Genomic DNA, 20,654 nt, shown 5'->3' with positions numbered 1-20,654 from the left:
TAAGAAGAAATTTACCGTCCTGTGTATTAGATTATCGCAATACCATGCGAACGATGATAGCTACGTAGCGTAGCGTACTTTGAAAGTATTCTTCGGTCGAAGGAAACGCACGCATTTTTGATTTATGTTCTTCGAAGAAAGTTAACGCGTTCTTATCTAACACCACCACCACTACCACCATCACCACCACCACCACCACCTAAGCGTGTTCGTCCCAAGTCGAAAACCAACAGGAGGAACAACAATACCTAGTTGAGACTATACATATTATATATAGGTATATATACATACTGTAAGAATTTATGTATAATGGTAATATATATATATTTATAATGATAATAGTAAAGTAGTATTTATTAAAAATAAGTAACAAGGTATAATGTTTGTAAAAAGAAAATAAAATGGTAAGTATCTATAATCTAATAATCTAATAATAAGTGTAACTCCCCACGTCCCGAAATCAACCGCAAGGAACACCCGAATCCGACTCGTCGTCGCCTATCGTAATCCTTCGCCGTTCCCCGTTGTCTTTCGTACCTCCCGTTACACTTATCTCTCCTCAATTCTTATTCAACTCTCAGAAAAACGCAACGCAACGCAGCCCAGCACGCACCGTCCTTCCCGTCGCCCACTTATATCCTACATCCCCTCCATCGTCTCCCGTTGTTTCTCGTCATCTCCCTGGAAACTTCCCGATCATTCCAAGCCACGCGCAAATGCTTTTCCGGTATTTCACATTATCACATTATAACATTCCTTTCTAACGCTCTTCCTTTGTCTCGACCGGATGCATTCTTTTATTTCTTTCAATTACTTTCACACTCATACCATTCACACATTCATATCTACACTTCTTAATAATACAAAACCCCACAATACATATTTATATCTTGCGTTTACATAGAAAGAAAGAATATAATATATTCTTCCTTCGGTTGTTACTATAATATTTACGCGTGAGAGCGCGTGAACGTTTACGTTCAAAAATTAGTATCACTCGGTGCCATATCGAAGGCCACGTGCTCTGATTGGTTCACCGTCGTATCTCTAATAGAGTTATCCACAAGCTGGAACAACCGGTCTTAAGAAGGGTTATTTTATTCAACGTACCAACCGCGAGAAGTGTACGTTCTGTCCATGTGTAAGAGAATACGATACTGCCAGGATTTACCTGCCGGTATTTACATAAATTTTATATCGAATTTTTTTAGACGCCCAGCGAATCGCGAATCGAATAATCGTGCGAATCGCGCGAACGTGCGCGCACACACACACACACACACATACTCTCTCTCCTATCACAGATAACTCCGACAGTTCAGTTCTTTCTCTCTCTTCGCATTTCCCCCTTCCTTCTTTCCATTTCAAATAATAATAAGCGATAATCTACGCGATAATCCGAAGGAACATGGGACGCGACGTAAATACGAATATCTTTCCTTTTCCTCCCTCACTTTCATCCGTTCTTATTCGCATACCATGTGTACTTCCTCCTCCCCCACCTCCACCACCACCTTCTCGCAGTTACACCAAGTCTCTTGTAGTATCGTATAGCACGGTCACGCCACTACACGTATCTATTATATCTTGCACATGAAAAAAATATGACAAGAATTTATATTTCGTCAAATTATTATAATATAATTCCAACTTTATTTAAAGTATATCTAAAAAATTACGTTTAAAGAATACTTTCAATCAATGTATTCGTAGAATCAATACTTGGATAAAATCTTGTCACGTTTAACGAGTCCCGTTAAAAAAACATCAAATCGAATCTCTAAAGAAAACTTTCGCAGTACCGCGCATTCTTTCTTCCTTCCAAGTTCGATACTAAAACTCTAAAAGAAAACCCATACACGTTCGGTTCGGTTCGTGTGTCGGCCGACTTTCGCATTCCAGATACGGAGCAATGCCGCGAAGCTCAACCTATCTATTTACGAATCGGTGTTCCGGGATGATGAACACCGCGAGGCGAAGCCAGGACGGGAATATATAACTCGGCTTGAACGCCTTGGGCGCCACGCATAGTTTGCCCTCTCACCCCTCTCGGAGCATTCGCCAAGTTCAAGGATGCTTTCGAGGTCTAGGTTCGCCCGTGGCGAACACCGGCACACTCTGATGCATGGAAGAGGAGGAGGAGGAGGAGGAGGAGGAGGAGGAGGGAGAGGAAGTCCCCTTGCATCGTCGGCTCGAGAGACAGGGCTGCCCTGTCGTGGATTCGAGACGCGATGCCGTGCGAAGATAGGTGCATTGTTTTGCTCGTTCGAGTGTTTACGTTTGTTAGTAGGCGACGTGTGACAGTGGCACTATCTTTTTCTCTCTCTTTCTCTCTCTTTCACACACACATATACATATATACTCTTTCCATCTCTCTTATTCTCTTCTAAAAGCTATACACAACACACGTATGCTAAGAAGACTTCCATTCTTGACTCCTTAGAAGTTTACACTCGAGTGCAACAGCTTGGTAAATTATGAAAGAACGTCTTCTATTTATGGCTACGGTCACCGTTACGAAGCATCGAACATCTGGCGATAGGGGCGCGGATAGAGAGAAGATAATAACGTGTAGTCTAGCCTGAACCTATTTCACGGACATCCCGAGGGTAACCTGGCGCTACGGAGACAGCGATGAGTAGATCTCTTCTGTAAGTAACGGCCAAGTAGAAACACGTACCAACTAGGGAAGAACGAACGAACGATAGAACAACCGAACGATTCTACCTACCAACGAATGGGGTTGAACTTCCTGCAGCGATAACTCTAATAATAGCCCTCGGTGTCTTTACCCATCCTACCACTTAGCTTCTCTACCCGTAACCCTCACCTTGAAATTGAAAAGAGTACCAGATGAGCGATAGATCGATGAGGATGATAATAGAATATGCGTGTCTGTATGTTGTTCCTCGATATCTACCAAACATTCAATATTTTTTTAGTATTTTAATATTGTTATGTATTAATCTTCGTTCATTTTATTTCAATCTTACTGTGACTTCTTTTTTAAAGATATGTGATTCTTAAAATATACATAAGTATATATATATATATATCTATTAGAAAAAAAGAAATGTTTATCGATCTCATTTATTATTATACGCGCGCTCCGCACGTTTCAAATGAGTTAATTGGAAGTATCAGAAGGATTTGAAAGAGAGGTCGAATTCGGGGGAAAAATAAGAGGGATAAAAATAAGACGAGTTACTTGGCTTTGGGTTTGGCTAAGGACCAAGAAACGCAGAGCTCCGCATTTAGGCGGATTCTACGTTATTATTAACTCGTCGGCATGTCCAGAATAATCCTACACGCTCAGAAAATCCTGATATGTTTGCTGGTAACCAGGAAACGATAACGCTACCGCATGTGATAGTAGTATATAGTAGTATAGTTAAGGTAGAGATGTATAGTTATATACGATACTTGTATACGTACGATGCTAACCAATTTGTCTTACGCAAATAAAAGATGAAACATTAGAGAAACGGTATCGCGTTCGTTTTCTATAAAATTACTGGTACTTTATCGATGTTTCACGGTCGAACGAGATCGTGTAATCCTTTCCTTCTCGATAATCGATTAATTCAATTTTCAAGAAGATAGTTAATTTCTTTCGTCGTACTCGCAGAAGAGAATCATGGGAAGAACGGGGAAACGTGATCACCCTGCTAGCTAGCTGGCTAGCTAGTTCGCGCACGAGCACAAGCAGAATCTTGATCACGACTTCGTGAGCTTGTACGCGAAACGCAGGGACCTTGTTGCGTGAGTCAGCCGACACGACAGGCTCAAGATTTTTCTTTGACTCCTAAGATGTTACGCGTGTCGACGTCCATCTGAACTTTATCGCTGTGAACTTAGTTCCTTGCGATGTACAACATTGATTTCGTAGGTAGTACATTCCGGCGTTTGTATTAAAATGTCATAGAATAGTAGATATAGGAGAAAATACAAAAAAAATCTATCTTAGGTATCCGTGTTGTGACACAGCATATACATTGTAAAAGGCTTAGGATATACATCGAGATCGAGAGATCGACGTTGATTTACACATAGGAAGATATTACTCGAACGATTATTTCGTTTTCCAAGATACCCTGTCGGATGTATAATACGTTACTATGTATATATCTATGTACGTATGCATTTATATATGTATGTGCTAAAATCTGTATTAAAGTATAGGTGGAAAACGTTAAGTTGAAGAAAGACGGGGAAAGACACGGGCATGATATCGAAACTATCATCCGGCTTGAACGAAATCACGGAAAACGTGATTCCCTTGGCTCGTGGAAACGCCAAAAGCGCGCTGGACATTAATCTCTAGGGAAGATATCTCGTTACCACGGTACCATAAACAAGTCGACCTCGTTGCGATCCCGACGCATGAACTACGCCTTTGCCCTTAAGGGCTCCTGGCAACAATGCCAGCGCCACGACTCGAACAGGATCTCCGTTGGAGGATCGCAGAGGCGCCAATGGCAATGATGTAGGTGGATCTGAATGCAAGAGAGAAGGAAGACTAGGCAAATAGAAAGAGAACCGGAGGAGTATTGCTGATGGTGGTGGTGTTGGTGGTGGTGGTGGTAGATCGCTTTGATGTTGTTGTTGTTGTTTTGGTTGTTGTTATTGTTGTTGTTAGTGGTGGTGGTGGTGGTGGTGGCTAAGTAACATAAGGAAAAGTATTCTCCGATCCTTACTAGAGCTTAGGCGCAGCCTCTCGGCAAGGCAAAGTCACTGCACTCTTATGCCCCGTTGTGCTTCTCTCGCGGCGAGAGTTCTTCCGCGCCGAGATAGAGGCGCATTAGCTGAGCGTAGCCGGTTTGCCAGCACGAAGTATTTTTCATTGACAATAAGAGAAAACGAGAATCGGCCAGCGCGTCTGCTTAATGCCGCGAACACGTATAAAAAACGCCTCTTGAACTATTATTAGAACTCTGCTTAAATAAGATTATGTGGATTGTCGATAAAATAAGAAGAAGAAAAGGAGAAAGAGAGAAATCAGGTATGCAAGCTAGGCACGCCACCTTCGCTATGTCCCGCGTCTCCAACTTCCTCTCATACTGAATTCCATATTCAAGTGTAGAGAATCCAAGAATTATATTAAAATTATCAATCCGAGTCTAATGAGGTTGGTTCACTTTACTCCTGGTGGTCCAGGATTCTTGATATTACTGCTTAACGAGCCACTTTTAACACTTTGTCACTTAGTCCTTTCGATTCTTAACTATTAGCGATAAATCTGCCAAACCCCTTAGCATCCTATTCGAATGATCGTTCGTTCAGAAATGAAAGTAGGACTATATGTATATATATGTACACAGAATTGATGAGATGAACGAGTTCGAAACTTCTCATGATACTTCCCGTACTTTTGATACGATAGGATACGACACGATACTCTTCGAATCAATTCGAATGAAGGATCGTGCTTACCAGGAGGTCGAGACATCGTGCAACGCGCATAATATCTAAATGAGACGATAACGAGCAAAGCACTCTCGTAACCGTTGCAAACTCGAGCAACGGGATGGAAGTCGCGTTGCAAGGAAAAAAAAATTCGTCCCGCTAATCTTTAACATTATCGTACGTCGGCAAAGGCGTTCACCAAAGCTATGTCTGACCATAATCAAGTAATATATGCAGTGTCTGAAACGCATAAACTGCTTCAATCGTGACCACCGTAATGCTTAGGAGTAATCGTTATTTACGACGTTGTAAAGCGTAAAACGGGGATGAAACGTTGTAATGAAATGGTTAATTATGTTGATTCATGTTTGCATTTACCTCACATCTGTTACGAGTTACGTCTATACGATGGTAACGTGCGTGCACAATTTTCGAACTAATGTCTGTTCTCTAAACTTCAAAACGGATATTTCCGTTTTCTCTTTCTTTTATCTTTTAACTCGCTCGTTAAACTTACATTTTCTCAGACCACGTGGGTCAACGATTTCAACAAAGTAATAATAAACGCGGAAATACTTCCCTGATGTAATTTTCTACATATAAGTAGATGGTATAGGTATACGTTATTACTATTATTTAATTGTTCGCTAATTTAATTAAAAAATGTTTAACAGAAATATTGAAACATGAATGCCAGTAGATTATTTAAATAAAATTATTTTGAACATACTAAAATAATTGCAACACGTTGTTAAATGAGCCGTTTAGTGCACACATCGATTAACTCCATAAAACAAAAAGTCGAGAAACACGATGAAATAATGTACATTGTTTTTTAAAATTCCTGTTATAATGTAGATTCACATATATAATGTAGAATGCATAAATACAGATATAGCTTTCATTTAACGGTGTATAAAATTAACAAGAAAGAATAGCCAAAAAATAATCAAAATGGTTTCTGAAATAAATTACTTATTTTTCAATGGCCAAAACAAAATTTTGCCGTTTAATGGTATTAATCTTTATTATTCAGGAAAGTTATTATAAATATAAAAAGTTATGACTATACCAAGTGCTTTGACACATAAATTTAAGATTTTTTAAAAAGTGGAGTTAATCGATGTGTGCATTGAACGGCTCAAATAAAAAGAGAATTCTACCAAATATTAGAATTACTATAATTTTATTTACTATTATTAATAACTTGCGTAATAATATTAGTTACTTAGATATCCGAATATTTTTATAGTACTAATTGTAAGAATATGGGTTATGTGAATTGAATAAATTATACCTACATTTCCGACAATTAGAAAAACTATACATACTACTTGGTATAAGAATCACAAATTGTTTAACTCAACTATAAATATACAGAATAAACATATTTGAAAATCAATGGTATCCGAATATTAAAGCAAGTCACTATATATAACTTGATGTATGTCCGAATATTAATGTATAAGAATAAATCAAAATATTCGGTCTTTCACCGACGTATTTGTTATATGTTGACAAGCGACCATGTGAATCCTAACATTCTCAAATTTCGGTCTTTCACGGTAAAATACATATATACCCATACATATATACATAAACCTATAAACAAATTTACTTTCGTTAGTTTAGATACGTTTAACTTTAACGATCAATACCAATCGAAATAATCGCAGGTGAAAAGCAAAGACGACTTATCGTGAGCTGGCAACGAACGGATCGAGTAATATCACTAAGGTGTTCTAACGCTTAGCGAGAGAGTGCTTCTACTACAACGCGGAAGCTAGTTGCGGGGGAGTGTAGATGCAGGATCGCGCCGACGGCCGGCCTCCTCGGAAGGTCGTGCCATTCAGCGGCCGTTCACCCGTCATCTCTTTCTTTTTCTGCTCTTCCCCTTCGTTTTCTAACCTATCTCAGGTATCCCGCCTTTGTTACCATACCTACTATATTCTATGTAAGTATCTTACACTTAGGTATATCTATATGTACGTACTTATACTAAGGACAACTGAATTTACTTGAACGAGCCACGCGACTATAACAACCTTATTCTTTTTTTTTCTGTCTCTTCTTTTCTTTTTCTTTCTCACACATACACGCGCGCACATACCACACACCATACCACAGGTATACGTATATATAATCGATGATCATCTTCGGTCGATTTCGTTGTATTCGTTTATAACATTCCGTTCTTACGATCTAGCACATTTTATAGGCTCGCGTGACGTTCCTGACAATGACCGGACATCGTGATGCTTTTCAGTAAAGAAGAGATAAGTATAGGCCTTGTGAGTTCAATAGAAGAAGAGGCCTTTACGAAGGACGATTTAGAAAGAGCGACGAGCTACGATAGGTGCGATTAGCGTCCCTTAACGCCTTCCTTACTCGCTTGTCGCCTGGCAAAAGGGTATCCAGGACGTTCACCTTTCGTCCTTTTGTCCTTCTACGTCACCTTATCAGTCTAACGCATCCGCATAACCGGTCCTTAGAATATGTTTATCTCACGGGTATACACGCCTTCAGCGACAAATTCACGAAGGTGACAAATTATGGATCCGGCTTGCGGTATTTTTACGAGTTAGGTGTGACGATCATTGATCATGCGCTATTATGCGCTAAGAATGCTTATAATGCAACGTCATCAATTTCTTATATTTCGATCGAAAGGTGATTACGTTGGGAAACGAGATTGATTCTAATGGGAAATATTCAAAGGCGAATAAACGAGTATATATGTATACTCTAATATATCTACACGTATCTATGTGTTTCACCGATACTTTCGCTTTATCTTTTTTTTTTTTTTTCATTTATTTAATCACATCGAGGCCAATGCCTGGTACTTTTTCTCTTTTTCTTTTTCTTTTTTTATTATTATTAACGAAGTCGACGGTATTTATATCGATAATCACGTTCAACGAACGAGCAAGAAATCGTAATCGGTTCTAATAAAATCGTATGCATATTTCTAACGATATTTAAGTAGGTTTATATATATATATATATATATATATATATATATATATAATATATAAGATATGCAGAGTGCGTTTCGAAGATATTGCGCTAGGTCAGCCATTCGATCGTACAAATTACGCATTCGATTCGAACGCGTTTCTTATATCCGTGCTCCCTTTCTGCCTTTCATCCTCGTAACCATGTCGATCATACCGATCAGACCGTTCGACAGGTATTCGGTATAGTCTCTCTTGACTATCGTCGGTATCGTGATCCTTTCACTTTTCAATCGTGCCACAGTATATCGCTCTACCCTTTGAATGTCTCTCGCACAACTAGAGAACCTAACTATCATCGGAAAATATTAAAACGATAAAATCGCGTTGCTTAAAACCTTCTAACGAATCATTCGGAGTTAATAAGATTTAAACGTTAGATACATATGTAACCGAACCGTATGATTAACTAGGAATTTATCTGGTCGTGTAACCTAAGTCCTTAGTGTACGTATGGGAATTTCGTACTTCGAAAGTCGTTGCTCCCTTATCGATAAGGGAAGCACAGGAGGGTCGAGGATGACGACAAGAATGAGAACGTTAGAAAAAGAAATAGATGAGGAGAAATATGAGGATAAAAAGAAAGCAAGGTGGAATTCGTTTGGCGGATCTTCTCACGCGCCTTACCAGCGAGACGAGTTCTTCCTCGTCGTTGGCGTCCGGGGCAAGAGCAGCGATTTCTCTTCTTAATCGCGACGTATGTCCTCCGGTCTCTTCGTCCTTGGAAGTAAGAACGTTCAATGAGCACCATACGCAATCCTCGATAACCCCTTTGATTAGAGGAATTCAGCAAGAAACGTCGAGACGGCGCCAACCATCGTCGTTAAAGAAAAAGCGGTCGAGTGAGGAGTTCTAATGCTCGAATGCCAATGCGCTTATTTATTTCTAAATAGCATAACCGTACGGTCAGACGGTGTCGACGGTTATGCCAATCACCGTGCTTCTCTCGTCTATACTTAATACGCATGCCGACAACGCGGTTTATTCGTTGAAACGATTAAACGATCTTACGTTTCTCCGATCGTCTTAAGTGTACCTACTACTGCCACCAAAGGCTGCTTGCTTGCCTTTACTACTCCATCGAGACGACATTCTTCTTTATCGTTCCGACATTCATACAATGTAAAACATACAACATATTTAGTTTTAGTTTAAAACGTTTACAACTAACGTCCTCGTTAAAACGAACGAAATAAATCGAATCAGGTCTAGTGTCATTTTAAAAAGTCCCTTTTCTTATTGTACAATATATAAGCATGTATATATCTCTATTTATCGTATCTATATAAAACCAACCAACCGTGCTGGCATTCCTAAATGTTCTTGTAAATCATTTTTCAACAAAGCACGCTGCCACATTAGGTCCACCGGCGTTCCGTAATTACCACCGCTTACAAACACCAGCTATTTTATTGTTAGTATTTCAGTATCGTCGATAACATCGCGAGCAATTAAATCAATTATCAGAAAGGCTCCGTCCGTTTCTGGTTTTAAAACGACTAACGCGCGCTGCCAACGAACGAGTTGAATGCTGCTGGCAGGTGGATATCGTCCATGATGTAGTATTATATCGTGAGAAAATATGCGATTAATTTCCTGCTCTGCGAGTTACCGGCGCGCGGTCGATATACGAGCCGCAGAAGCAAGAACCGTATACGTCTGCGCGATGACACTACATTAGAAACACAACCATCCGCTGCTATTCCATGTTTGCCGCTTTGACGTCGTAAACATTTGTCCAAGATATTCCACGAATTAAATTTAATATCTATTTACTTTACAATTAGTTACGCTTCTGCAACGTTTCTTAAGTTTTTTCTCTCTTTTTCTCATTCCGTCGATCGGTATTTGAAATCGGATCTAGAAAAATCAAATATCTTGTCTTTATGAAATTAATCCAAACATCTAATCTTATGTAGATAAATAATTATATATATAATATAAACTTATTAGGTATCGATAAGATATTTACGAATTCAATGAAAAGGGCAAAATCGACAACGTCATATAATATAAGTAATTCGAAGAAGGGAAGAAGAGAGAGTATATATATATATATATATAATAACTATGGTAACTGTACAAGGCCATCGTCGATCGACAAACTTTTGCACGTTGGAGATTATGAAAGGATTTCATTGTAAATTCACCGCATGCTAAGATAAAACAGACAGTTCTTAATTTCATTCGTGCGTGAATAATGCCAAGTTAATGCCACGGAGTGGCATATCTCGAAGTTCAGAATAATTGACTCGAATCGAGCTGTATTCCACGCGAAAGAGATTGAGAAAGAAAATTAAAATGACAAAGAAAAAAAGAAAGAGAGAGAGAGAGAGAGTAAAATAAGAGGATTATGAAAAGAGCTTTCATAAGTGGTTTCTCTAGCATCCATCTTCCTGATTATGAATGAGACTCGACGTGGCGCGCGAGTTACGCGAAGAATTGCGAATAATTTTTCGTATTTGTCGGTGAATTTAAAAGGCCTTATTGACTAGGAAAGATAATTTTGTATCGATCCTCCTATCGCGAGATTTGCAATTTTTACGATCCTCATCGCGAACGGTGTCTTTGTCGCTGTCATCATCGTCATCGTCATCGTCATCGTCATCATCGTCATCGTCGTTATCGTCGGGCGTCGTCTATATTACCAAGGCCAACCGGTACATCTATCGCAAGAAGATAGAAACACGATGAGTTACCCGAGAAGCAGGTCGGAAGAAAAGATGGATGACTCGTCTTGGCTATTTAAGCCATTCAAATAGCCGCCGTGTGTGTCTCATTAGGCTCGTTGCACGACGTTTTCGATTATTATTTAATTAACGAGCATACCGAAGAGTTAAATCTTAACGTAAATAAGAATCTATATGGTACTTTAAATACATACATACACGACGCGTATAAGTACCGAATAAAAAATCCCCCATACCTTTCCGGAAAGTAAATAAGATAACACACATGCCTACGCCCGTATGCAAACACTTAAAGTCTTTACATAAATCGTATGCGAGGTGAAAATGGTCGATTTCGCGATCTCCTTTCGATCTTTCTCTTTCTCCCCGCTTTTCTCTCTCTCTCTTTTTCGAGCATGCTAACAAGTCGAATTTACATCGATTCCGACGTAGTAACTCACCGATAGAGGACGGTTACATGGAAAAGGCGAACTCTCGAAGGAGAGTCCTCGTGGGGATGGTGAGAGCTCGCGTGGCCGAGTTGTTATGCCTTGTAATCGTACCGGAGTGTCACGGAATTTAAGAACTCTTCTCTTGGTACGGGTGGAACACCCGCGCCCTTATCACACACACCTCCTCTTATTCTTACCTCTCCTACTTTACTTTTCCTCGTCTCTTCTCGTCGTTGCCACTTATTGAAGTAAAAGTAAACCTAAAGGAGACGAGAGTTTGCAACCGCATTTGAACGTCGAACGAAACGCCTTGCTCGAACGTTCGAACGGTTCGATGCAAAGCACCACGCGGCGTGTCGGGAATGCGGAAAGAACGAGAAACTACTCTTTCTCTTTCTTTTATACTTTTGTATTTCACGTACGTATAGTTAAATATACGCCTATACATATAGTTATATATGTATGAGTGTAAGGGGGTGGTGTGTGCAGGGGGGTGTAGGGGGAGGGGGAAGTACATACATAGATACGATGTCGGTAACTCGAAACGATGCAATGCGGTGGCTCTTCGGAAAACCGCGCAAACTGACCAATACGGTTGCTTGACAGGCGCGCGCGCGCGCACACACGCTCTAGGATTCTCTCCAAGGGGTAGATTGTATTTGCTCTTATCAAGATTCAAAGGCTTCCTCGGTTAACAGACTCTCAGAAGCCTCTAAGGTTACCACATTCGCGACCGTATATAACGAATAAATGCACTCCGTCCTTCCTGCCATCTCCTCTAGCTCATCTTATTAACGCCTTAATGTTCCACGAAATAGGACGTTTTAAGTGTTTTATGAACTTGTTCTGCGTTCCTGAGCGCTATCGTTTCGTATAATTCTTCCTCTACGAGAGAGAGAGAGAGAGAGAACTATTTGTCGGATTTGCTCGTATCATCGATAATTCATCCTTTTCATATAACAGACCGTATCAATTCTTTTCATTTCCATTCGAGCGTGTAATTAAAATATGCTTATATAACGCTATATTAATTACGGTTTCTTTTGTTTCCTATTCCCCTCCCGCCCGCCTCTTGTTTCTTTTCTTTGGTAAATTTTTTTTGTTTAGATACAATCTTCAAGATGTGCGTAATGGAACATCGTGAAAAATAACTTTTCATAAAATGAGAATTATTTATTTTGTTTGGGGCTTGTTTTTTTTTAATCGACAATTACGAGGTTTGAATTATTTCATAAATTCATTTTCATCATCGACGTAATATTGTTCGCTATGAAACTAATCAGCGAGTCATTCATGTAAAATCGTTACGGTCTTCTCGATACTTTCTCCTTTCTTTTTTTTTTCTTCGATTGTTTTTAAATGCTATACGACACCAATTTATGTGGACACGCCCTACAATTCTGAACATAAATTTTCATTTTATCCTCTTTTTCAGACTGTTTTCTGCTGACTACTACCAGTCGCTATGGAATTCTCTCTTTTTCTCTCTCTCTCTCTCTCTTTTTCTCGATGGTTTAATTTTGTGTCATATATGCAACGCGTATGCCATCCTCCGCATCGAATTTATCCGTGGTTCGGCTACATGTTCCAGCCGCAGCAGCAGCTCGATCTTCTCTGCGGTCAGAAAATATTCTCTTTACGATCGAGAAATTGAAAATACATTTGCATCTTCTCTTACGGATCTTAAAGTTCCCTTTGGGATTTAATAAATAAATAAATAATGTATGTATATATACATTTACATGAATACGATCTTTCGAATATTACAGACAATTAGATATCGAAGAAATATCAACCATATGATAATCCTTTTCTTTTCTTTTCTTTTCTTTTTTCTATATGAAAAACGAACGTATTGAACGTTTAAGGTGATATTATGATTCGTGAAAAGTCACGATCTTTAACTCCTTAGGATACCACGTGAAGATAATCTTCTTCTTCTTCATCTTCTTCTTCGTGCTAACGACTTTCCAAGAACGATCTAAATCATGAGTAAAACGTTGAACTTTAGCGATCGTTTATTGGCACTGACGCTTCTTTCAACGTCCACTTTAATGATAGGTTTATGACGTTACCAAAGATAATAACCAACGACCTTCCTGTAAAAGAGTAAAACATCGTCAATGTTGTAACGTAATTGTTACTTTCCTGCCTCACACCTTCGAGATAATCCATCCACGGTAATATTGCCTTCTCGATAACGTTGCGTTTAACACCTTCGCATAATCACAAGTAATAGTTAGCTATTTGCATTAACGCAATATTACTTTATCAATACTACACTAGAGTGAAACGAACGTTAAGGTCGCATTTAACGAGTTAATAAAATTTTCTTCTCTGTCGTTTCTCACGCGTTCAAATCGTTTTCTTCTTCTGATGCTGCTTCCTCTTCTTCTCCTTCTTCTTCTTCTTCTTCTTCTTCTTCTTCTAAATATCTTCGAATCGCTGTAATGTTGAAAGATTCACGACAATGAAAAATAACAGTATTTTGGATACTTCGAATATTCATCTCACTATTAATAGATAACGGTGACTCAATTTCAGACTAGGCGTTTCCTTGACTCCGCCTTTAAATGTGTCCCATCGAGTCATCGTACTTCCCATTGCTATCGTTAACTTTCCAATTGAAGGTATAATCGTTAATGAATATCTAAAATGATTTTACTATACAAAATTTTATGAACAAAATTAAAACGACATTTCTAAAAATTATATTCCAACTGTCTAATCGTTAAAAAAGACAAAAAATTGGAGCTTTCTTCGTTATAGTACAAAGTATACAACGAATTTCGAAATCTAAGCATTTCAGACGTTTCAGAAGTTAATGACTCACTGTTAAAAAACTTCGCACGTTACGAGCTGTTGACTGACAATGATTGCAAAAATTCGACTCTTCGTAGCTCGATTTTTATTTAAAACGAGACGACAAAATTACTTTAAATCCTAACATAATACGTATATAAACATTATATATATTATAATACATACTGTTTCTCGATAAACAAGCTATTGCATTTATTACAAAAATAGATTCAAATTATAAAAAAAAAGAAAAGGAAATAAAACGAAACAAAAAAAAACCACAATATAACGCTCGAACGTGATGATTTGTATTCGATCAAAGCCAACGAACACACGCAAATCTTTTACGGTAGGTCAAGATCCACCTTGACTAGTAGAAGGTAAGTATATTCTGGGTCAAGCGTGACTCATTGGCAACGTGCTTACGAATCGCAGTAGGCATGGCTATAAATTTCGCAGTTGTATTGACTTAGCTACGCATCGACGATTATTAAAAACACGTTAGAAAAGAAATGAAATAACACGAAAGCAACCTATGTATAACTATCTTTCAGCTTTCACACGACTCAAGGTTAGCGCTTGGTTGCTATTACACGACTTCGTTACGCATGATGGACGAAATAAAAGGTACCGCGATGGAATGCTATATTGATTATGGTTCGTTAAGAGGTATCGTGGAAGGTAGCCGCGTTGATTACCGACATTACATCGGCACACAGATCATTTTCCTAAAGCGAGAAGAATCTTTCTCTTTCTATTGCTCTCTCTCTCTCTCTCTCTCTTTCTCTTTCTTTCTTTCTTTCTGTCTTTCCACGTTGAACCAAGATCGCAAACGATGATTTCGAAGAGGTTAAAAGAGGGCGATTCGAGGAAGGTCTTTGCGGTCAAAGCAATTCTTCAGAAGGAAATCATCAGCATCAGTGTGGCATAAAATAGCAATGGGATATCATTACCGATGCGACCGGTCTCTCTCTCTCTCTCTCTTTCTTTTTCTTTCTCTTTTCCTCTTTCTCTCTCTTCACCTCCTCCTCCTCTTCTTTTTCTTCTTCTTCTTCTTCTCCTTCTTCCCCTTCTCCTCTTTTCTAGTCACCATCTCGGCACTATCTCACACATTCTCGTTCTTGTCTTTTGCACGAATCGTTACGGATACGTGAGCAATATCAAATTCTTTCTATGATAGGGTAAGTATCGTTATAGGAAAATAACGATCGTGTCTTTAGCAATCTAAAAACAACCTCCCTGTCGTTCAATCGCTCTGGACAGGATAGAAAGTTCTTCTTCTCAAACTTCAAGAAATAATATCAACGTACCGTTCGTTCCTATAGTCTACAACAAACGGTGAATGCGTTCCTTAGAAAGTTACCAGGAAAGAAACGAGTCGAGCGATATCACTACGAAGAGACGAGGACTTATGTTAGCATTTGAGAATAAGTATTTGTGGATCCTAAGAATGTGGTGGTGTCTGGACGTGTCTCTTCAAAACTATGGCTCTTGATCTCTTGGAACTCTTAGCTTATCGCTCGTTGAACTTACTACGGATTCCTTGGAAACAGTGATCATCGTGGGAACATTATTCATTCATTTGTTACCGTTCTACATATTTATTATACTTGACAGGCGTCACTAAAATGGTTGGATTTGATTAAATTTTATACGGATAGATAAAATGTTATCATTAAAATATCATCTATGGCAAAGATTATCTATATTTGTACTTAAATTTGGAATTAAAAAGTATAGATATTTGAATACACCAAGATCAGGAGTAACAGTTTTAATTCGAGGATTTGGACAATCCAATATACTTCTATCAAAATCTATGAAAGTTGCAATACTTGGTGCTAACAATGAGATCGGTATTTACTACCATTTATAAAAAATAAATTATATACTAAATAACAAACTTTAATATTTATTATATTGAATTAACCTATAACAACGTATTGTATTCAAAAATCGTCCAACATTATGTTAAAGGAAGATTTTTGTCCCTGCTACTTAAACGATCCTCCCTGATCGACGAGATCTCGCTATACGATAAGGAAACGACCGAGTATCTCGCATCTGAGCTCAATCACGTTGACACGAGATGCAAAGTCACGACGTATCCACACAACGAGGAATGCCTGACGCGAACGCTGCAGGATGCAAAAGTAGTCGTAGCTGTAGCTGGAAAAAATCTTCAAGGCGAATCGACACCAACGGAATTACTCGAGTCAAACGCCGAGATCTTGTCGGATTTACTACCGAACGTCATTAGAAGCTGTCCTCGGGTAAGCGACCAGAACGACCACGGAGAGGAAGATAGTAACAAAACTGACAATCTTAATTACGATGCAAATTGCTTGCCGAGCGTGCGAGCATCTTTCTTTCTCTATCTCTCTCTCTCTCTCCCTCTCTTTCTCTCTTTATCTTACTTTCTTTCTTTTTCTATCTTTCTCGAGCAAGGATACTCGCATCTTTCTTGCGATAATTCCCTAAACGACGTTGCATCGATGCGTTGGTGAGATCGCGAGACGATTCTACGAGCCAACGATCTCTTTGTCGGAATATCTTTAGTACACGTCCTTCCATTTAAACGTATACGTGTATATGTAAATACTTATATGTATATATATATATATATATATACCTCTAAACACGTATATATGCAAACATTACCTATACAAACGTAGCTCACTTATCCCTATGTAGAACCTCTGACATAAACGTTAGATAAGATTTATTTACTCATTCGATTTCTTCGACTTTAATCGCATCTCGAGATAAAGAAAGAGACAGGGAGAGAGAGAGAGAGAAAGTGTCAGAGATTTATTCGATTAACATCAAGATTTCGATATATCACTGAAGAGTGGGAATCTCTTAAACGACGTATGCATATACATAAATAATATCAATCGTATCCTGCTAAACTAATTAAAATCATGAAGTAAACTATACAGACATCTTTAATTCTTCCTGGAACAAATCGTCCCTACTACTATACCTTTTTTTCACTTCGATGAAACCACTCAAATTGGGCGTCCATTTTAAAGTGCGTTGAGAGCTCGAACCTTTAAAAAAGATTTAAGTGTAACCTTTTTAACTCTCTTTGGCAATCGATAAAAATTCTTTACAAAAGAACTATCAACTCCAGTTTGAAAGATTGTCAATTAGTATTTTAAAGATTGATATTTGCTCGATTTCCAGATATATACATTTTGTTATAATAACGAATAAAATTCGTATTATAATGATATACTCGACTTGACTTTTCATTCGAAAAAAATTGATTTTAATAATATTCAATTGTAAATAAATAATTATTCTGTTCTCTCGTTTTTAAATAAAAAACAAATCGATGGTAAATACGATGGAACGATACGATAACACGAGCGACAATTTATCACGCGTGAAAACGATTTGAAAGTTTTTCTCGTTTAGTTTCGTCAAAAAAGAAGAAGAAAAAAAAAAAGAAACAATTGCTTCGTTTCCAGTAAGTCGGCTCTCGGCCAAGCAAAACATTTTTAATCTTCTTCTCACTGGTTGTGTTTATCCTACCAACGAAGGCGTCGTACTCTCTAACGTCTGGCATTTTGCTTGTGAAAAGATGTGGTCGGCAGCGAAAGTACGTTGTACAGCCGAATAATGGGCAGTCTCCGTGTTTTATGCACGACCGAACATCATTTCTTATGTATAGCGGTTGGCCTCGGCTTTTAACGCCCTCGCAGCTTCATTAATTACGCCAAAGCTGTTTTCGACATTCCTCCTCTACGACCGACAGTGTCCCGACAAGGACAAGGATGTCGCTCGTCGATCGTCTTCCATTTTTCTTCTCCCTCCCTTATCTTCTCTTTCTTAACATTTCTTTCTTTTTGTTTTTTTCTTTTTTGTTCTTTTCTTTACAAAGCCCATGATGCATGACGAATTTCTCTTATCCTTTTTAACGTGCTTTGTTCACATACGCGAGAGAACACGTACGAGTTTTATTTTCAATTTTTGTTTGTATTATTAACGCCATCAAATGACCGAGATTATTTGTTAATGTTTCGATTAAAATTTCCGCATACCAATAGTTTAACTCTTCGTGTTGTAATTTATACATACGATAGTATATAATAATTTATAAATATCATTTTATTTTATTTTATTTTATTTTATTTCTAAGCTAGTATTAAGTAGATCGTTTTTGTTTTTTCGATGAAGACGTATTAAATGATTTTCACTCGATACATTTTATAATTAACGAATCTTTTTGTATTTTAATTACAGGCAATGTTAGCAATCGCGATGTACCCGGTTAACAGTTTAGTACCCGTGGCAGTAGAAATGTATAAAAAAGCTGGAATCTATGAATGTAAACGTCTTTTTGGAGTGACCACTCTCGATTGTGTAAGAGCAAATAGTTTAGCTGCAGAAATGACGGGTATAGCACCGGAATGTGTCGTGGTACCGGTTATTGGAGGATGCTGTCCGTGTACTCGCATCCCTCTCTTCTCTCAAATGACACCACGCGTCAATTTATCAATGGTTATTGATTTTGATAAATATTCAACGAGCAACAAGCCGTATATACTTATACTAAAGTGTTGCGGTATATCTTACGAGAAAGTATACTATTTGAAAGGCTCTTAAAGAAAGTAATTGCTATTTTAGCAAGAGATGAAGAATCTAACCAATTCCGTGAGAAAAGCTGACGAAGACGTTTTAAAAGCCAATTGTGGACGTAACGTTTCGATTTATGCGTCGGCATTTGCCATTGGTAGATTTTGCATTTCGCTTTGCAAATGTACGCAAAATGATGAATGAAATATTACGAGGAAAAATAACGTGTACGATGATAATAATTAAATGATTTTATCATTAGCGGTACGACAACAAAGTGGAGTAATAGAATGTGCTTACGTTCGTTCTTGCGTGATACCAGAAGTTACGTACTTTGCTTCGCAACTCGAATTAGGTCCAGACGGTATTCAGAAGTATCTTGGCATCCCACCTCTTAACAACGACGAATGTAAACTCTTACTCGAAGCTATACCTGTTTTAAGAGAAGCTATTAATCAAGGCGAGGTAATCAATAAATTCGAGTACAGTAGACTCCCGTATAACGCGGTTAGTATGTTATGCGATAAAAAAATTTTGATTATTCTCAAAATAATTTACTATTAGTTCATGAATGCACATAGATTTTAAATATAAATATTGCAAAGATTCTTCTTTCCCGCAAACTATTTTTAATAACATAATGGTTAAAAAGAGAAAAAAAAAGAAACAATTACGAAACAGAACAAATTAAAGTAATAGCAATATCTTAGGCACGTTATAGGAATTCAGGTTATACATAAGTCTACCGTATATATATATATAAGTTAATTGATTATTAAAAATCATTACTAATCATTTATCCTATTTATTTGTAGACTCTAGCTCTTGGATCTAAATCGATATCTTCGGAAAAGTGTCCCGTTTATCCTGACGTTTGTCATCGTGCGTTCACCCCATCACACATTCGTCGAATTTGATCGAGATTTTTGTATAAATTATTGTAGAAAAGAAAATGAAGAGACACAGTATACGTTAGAAATGTAACTACTAAATGATTTATCATTTATTCCGTTATTTTCTAGACACGCGGTAACTGTAGCAATCTCATTTGCGATATCTATTCGAATTGCGGTTGGAAATGTCATGAAAGGAACGGTCCGTTTGGAAATCGATTCGAGCGACGTAGTTACGTGAAGAGATTGGTTGATGACGCTAGATGGGTACCGTAATGACACGATGATTCGTATTCATGTGTATATATATACAATTGTATACGCTTAAAAGACAAAATGTATATAGTATAATCTAGAAAAAGGTAACTTTTGCAAATTGGACAAAAATCATACACACGAGAACTTCATTCCGACTAACTATTATCCATTTTTCTCCCTATTTAAGTGCTAACGCATTCCTTGCATTTCTTACTAAAAATGCGGAACGCAACGCCTATTCCCGATATAAAAATGCAGAACGTAAATTAACATTCTTTATATTCAATAAAATAATAAAATATAAGCTATTTATTATATTACAAAAGTGTTTTGCCAAACACGTTCCGTAACTTCATACGTAAAAACCCATTAGAATCGGCAAAAACACGATCGAGCTTTTCGCATTTTTCGTATTTCTCTAGATTTTCGCTCTCAGCACTAACAACGATTAATATTTAATTTTATCTTGAAGACGTTCATCTTTGAAAGAAGGTATGACAAAGATACTGCTCGGCGTAGCTATCACAGTCTCAGGGTCAGTGCTCTTTCTTTCTTTTTTATTTCTTTCTTTCT

General features: G+C 37.9%; 1 protein-coding gene across 1 annotated transcript; it reads left to right on the top strand.

The window, feature by feature from the left end:
• The first annotated feature begins 8,567 nt into the window (after nucleotides 1-8,567).
• Nucleotides 8,568-20,099, top strand: LOC122515801 (malate dehydrogenase, mitochondrial-like). The gene is made up of 10 exons (XM_043633308.1): nucleotides 8,568-8,599; nucleotides 10,288-10,338; nucleotides 14,679-14,726; nucleotides 16,087-16,202; nucleotides 16,324-16,619; nucleotides 18,598-18,936; nucleotides 18,982-19,114; nucleotides 19,193-19,395; nucleotides 19,746-19,802; nucleotides 19,953-20,099. Exons 1-10 carry the CDS (start codon nucleotides 8,568-8,570, stop codon nucleotides 20,097-20,099), a joined length of 1,422 nt encoding a protein of 473 aa, XP_043489243.1.
• Nucleotides 20,100-20,654: the final 555 nt, after the last annotated feature.

Source organism: Polistes fuscatus, unplaced genomic scaffold (assembly GCF_010416935.1).
Source record: "Polistes fuscatus isolate 324 unplaced genomic scaffold, CU_Pfus_HIC Scaffold1, whole genome shotgun sequence".
NCBI lineage: Eukaryota > Metazoa > Arthropoda > Insecta > Hymenoptera > Vespidae > Polistes > Polistes fuscatus.
Note: the sequence above shows the minus strand (reverse complement) of the source record. Positions and strands in the feature narration are given on the sequence as shown.

What these genes read in the sequence shown, in the direction of transcription:
- LOC122515801 (XM_043633308.1), top strand. Translation starts at nt 8,568, where the DNA reads ATGTCGATCATACCGATCAGACCGTTCGACAG. An exon ending in CCGATCAGACCGTTCGACAG is followed by an intron (nt 8,600 to 10,287) that starts GTATTCGGTATA and finishes AATCGGATCTAG; the next exon opens with AAAAATCAAATATCTTGTCT. An exon ending in AGTGTCCCGTTTATCCTGAC is followed by an intron (nt 19,803 to 19,952) that starts GTTTGTCATCGT and finishes GTTATTTTCTAG; the next exon opens with ACACGCGGTAACTGTAGCAA.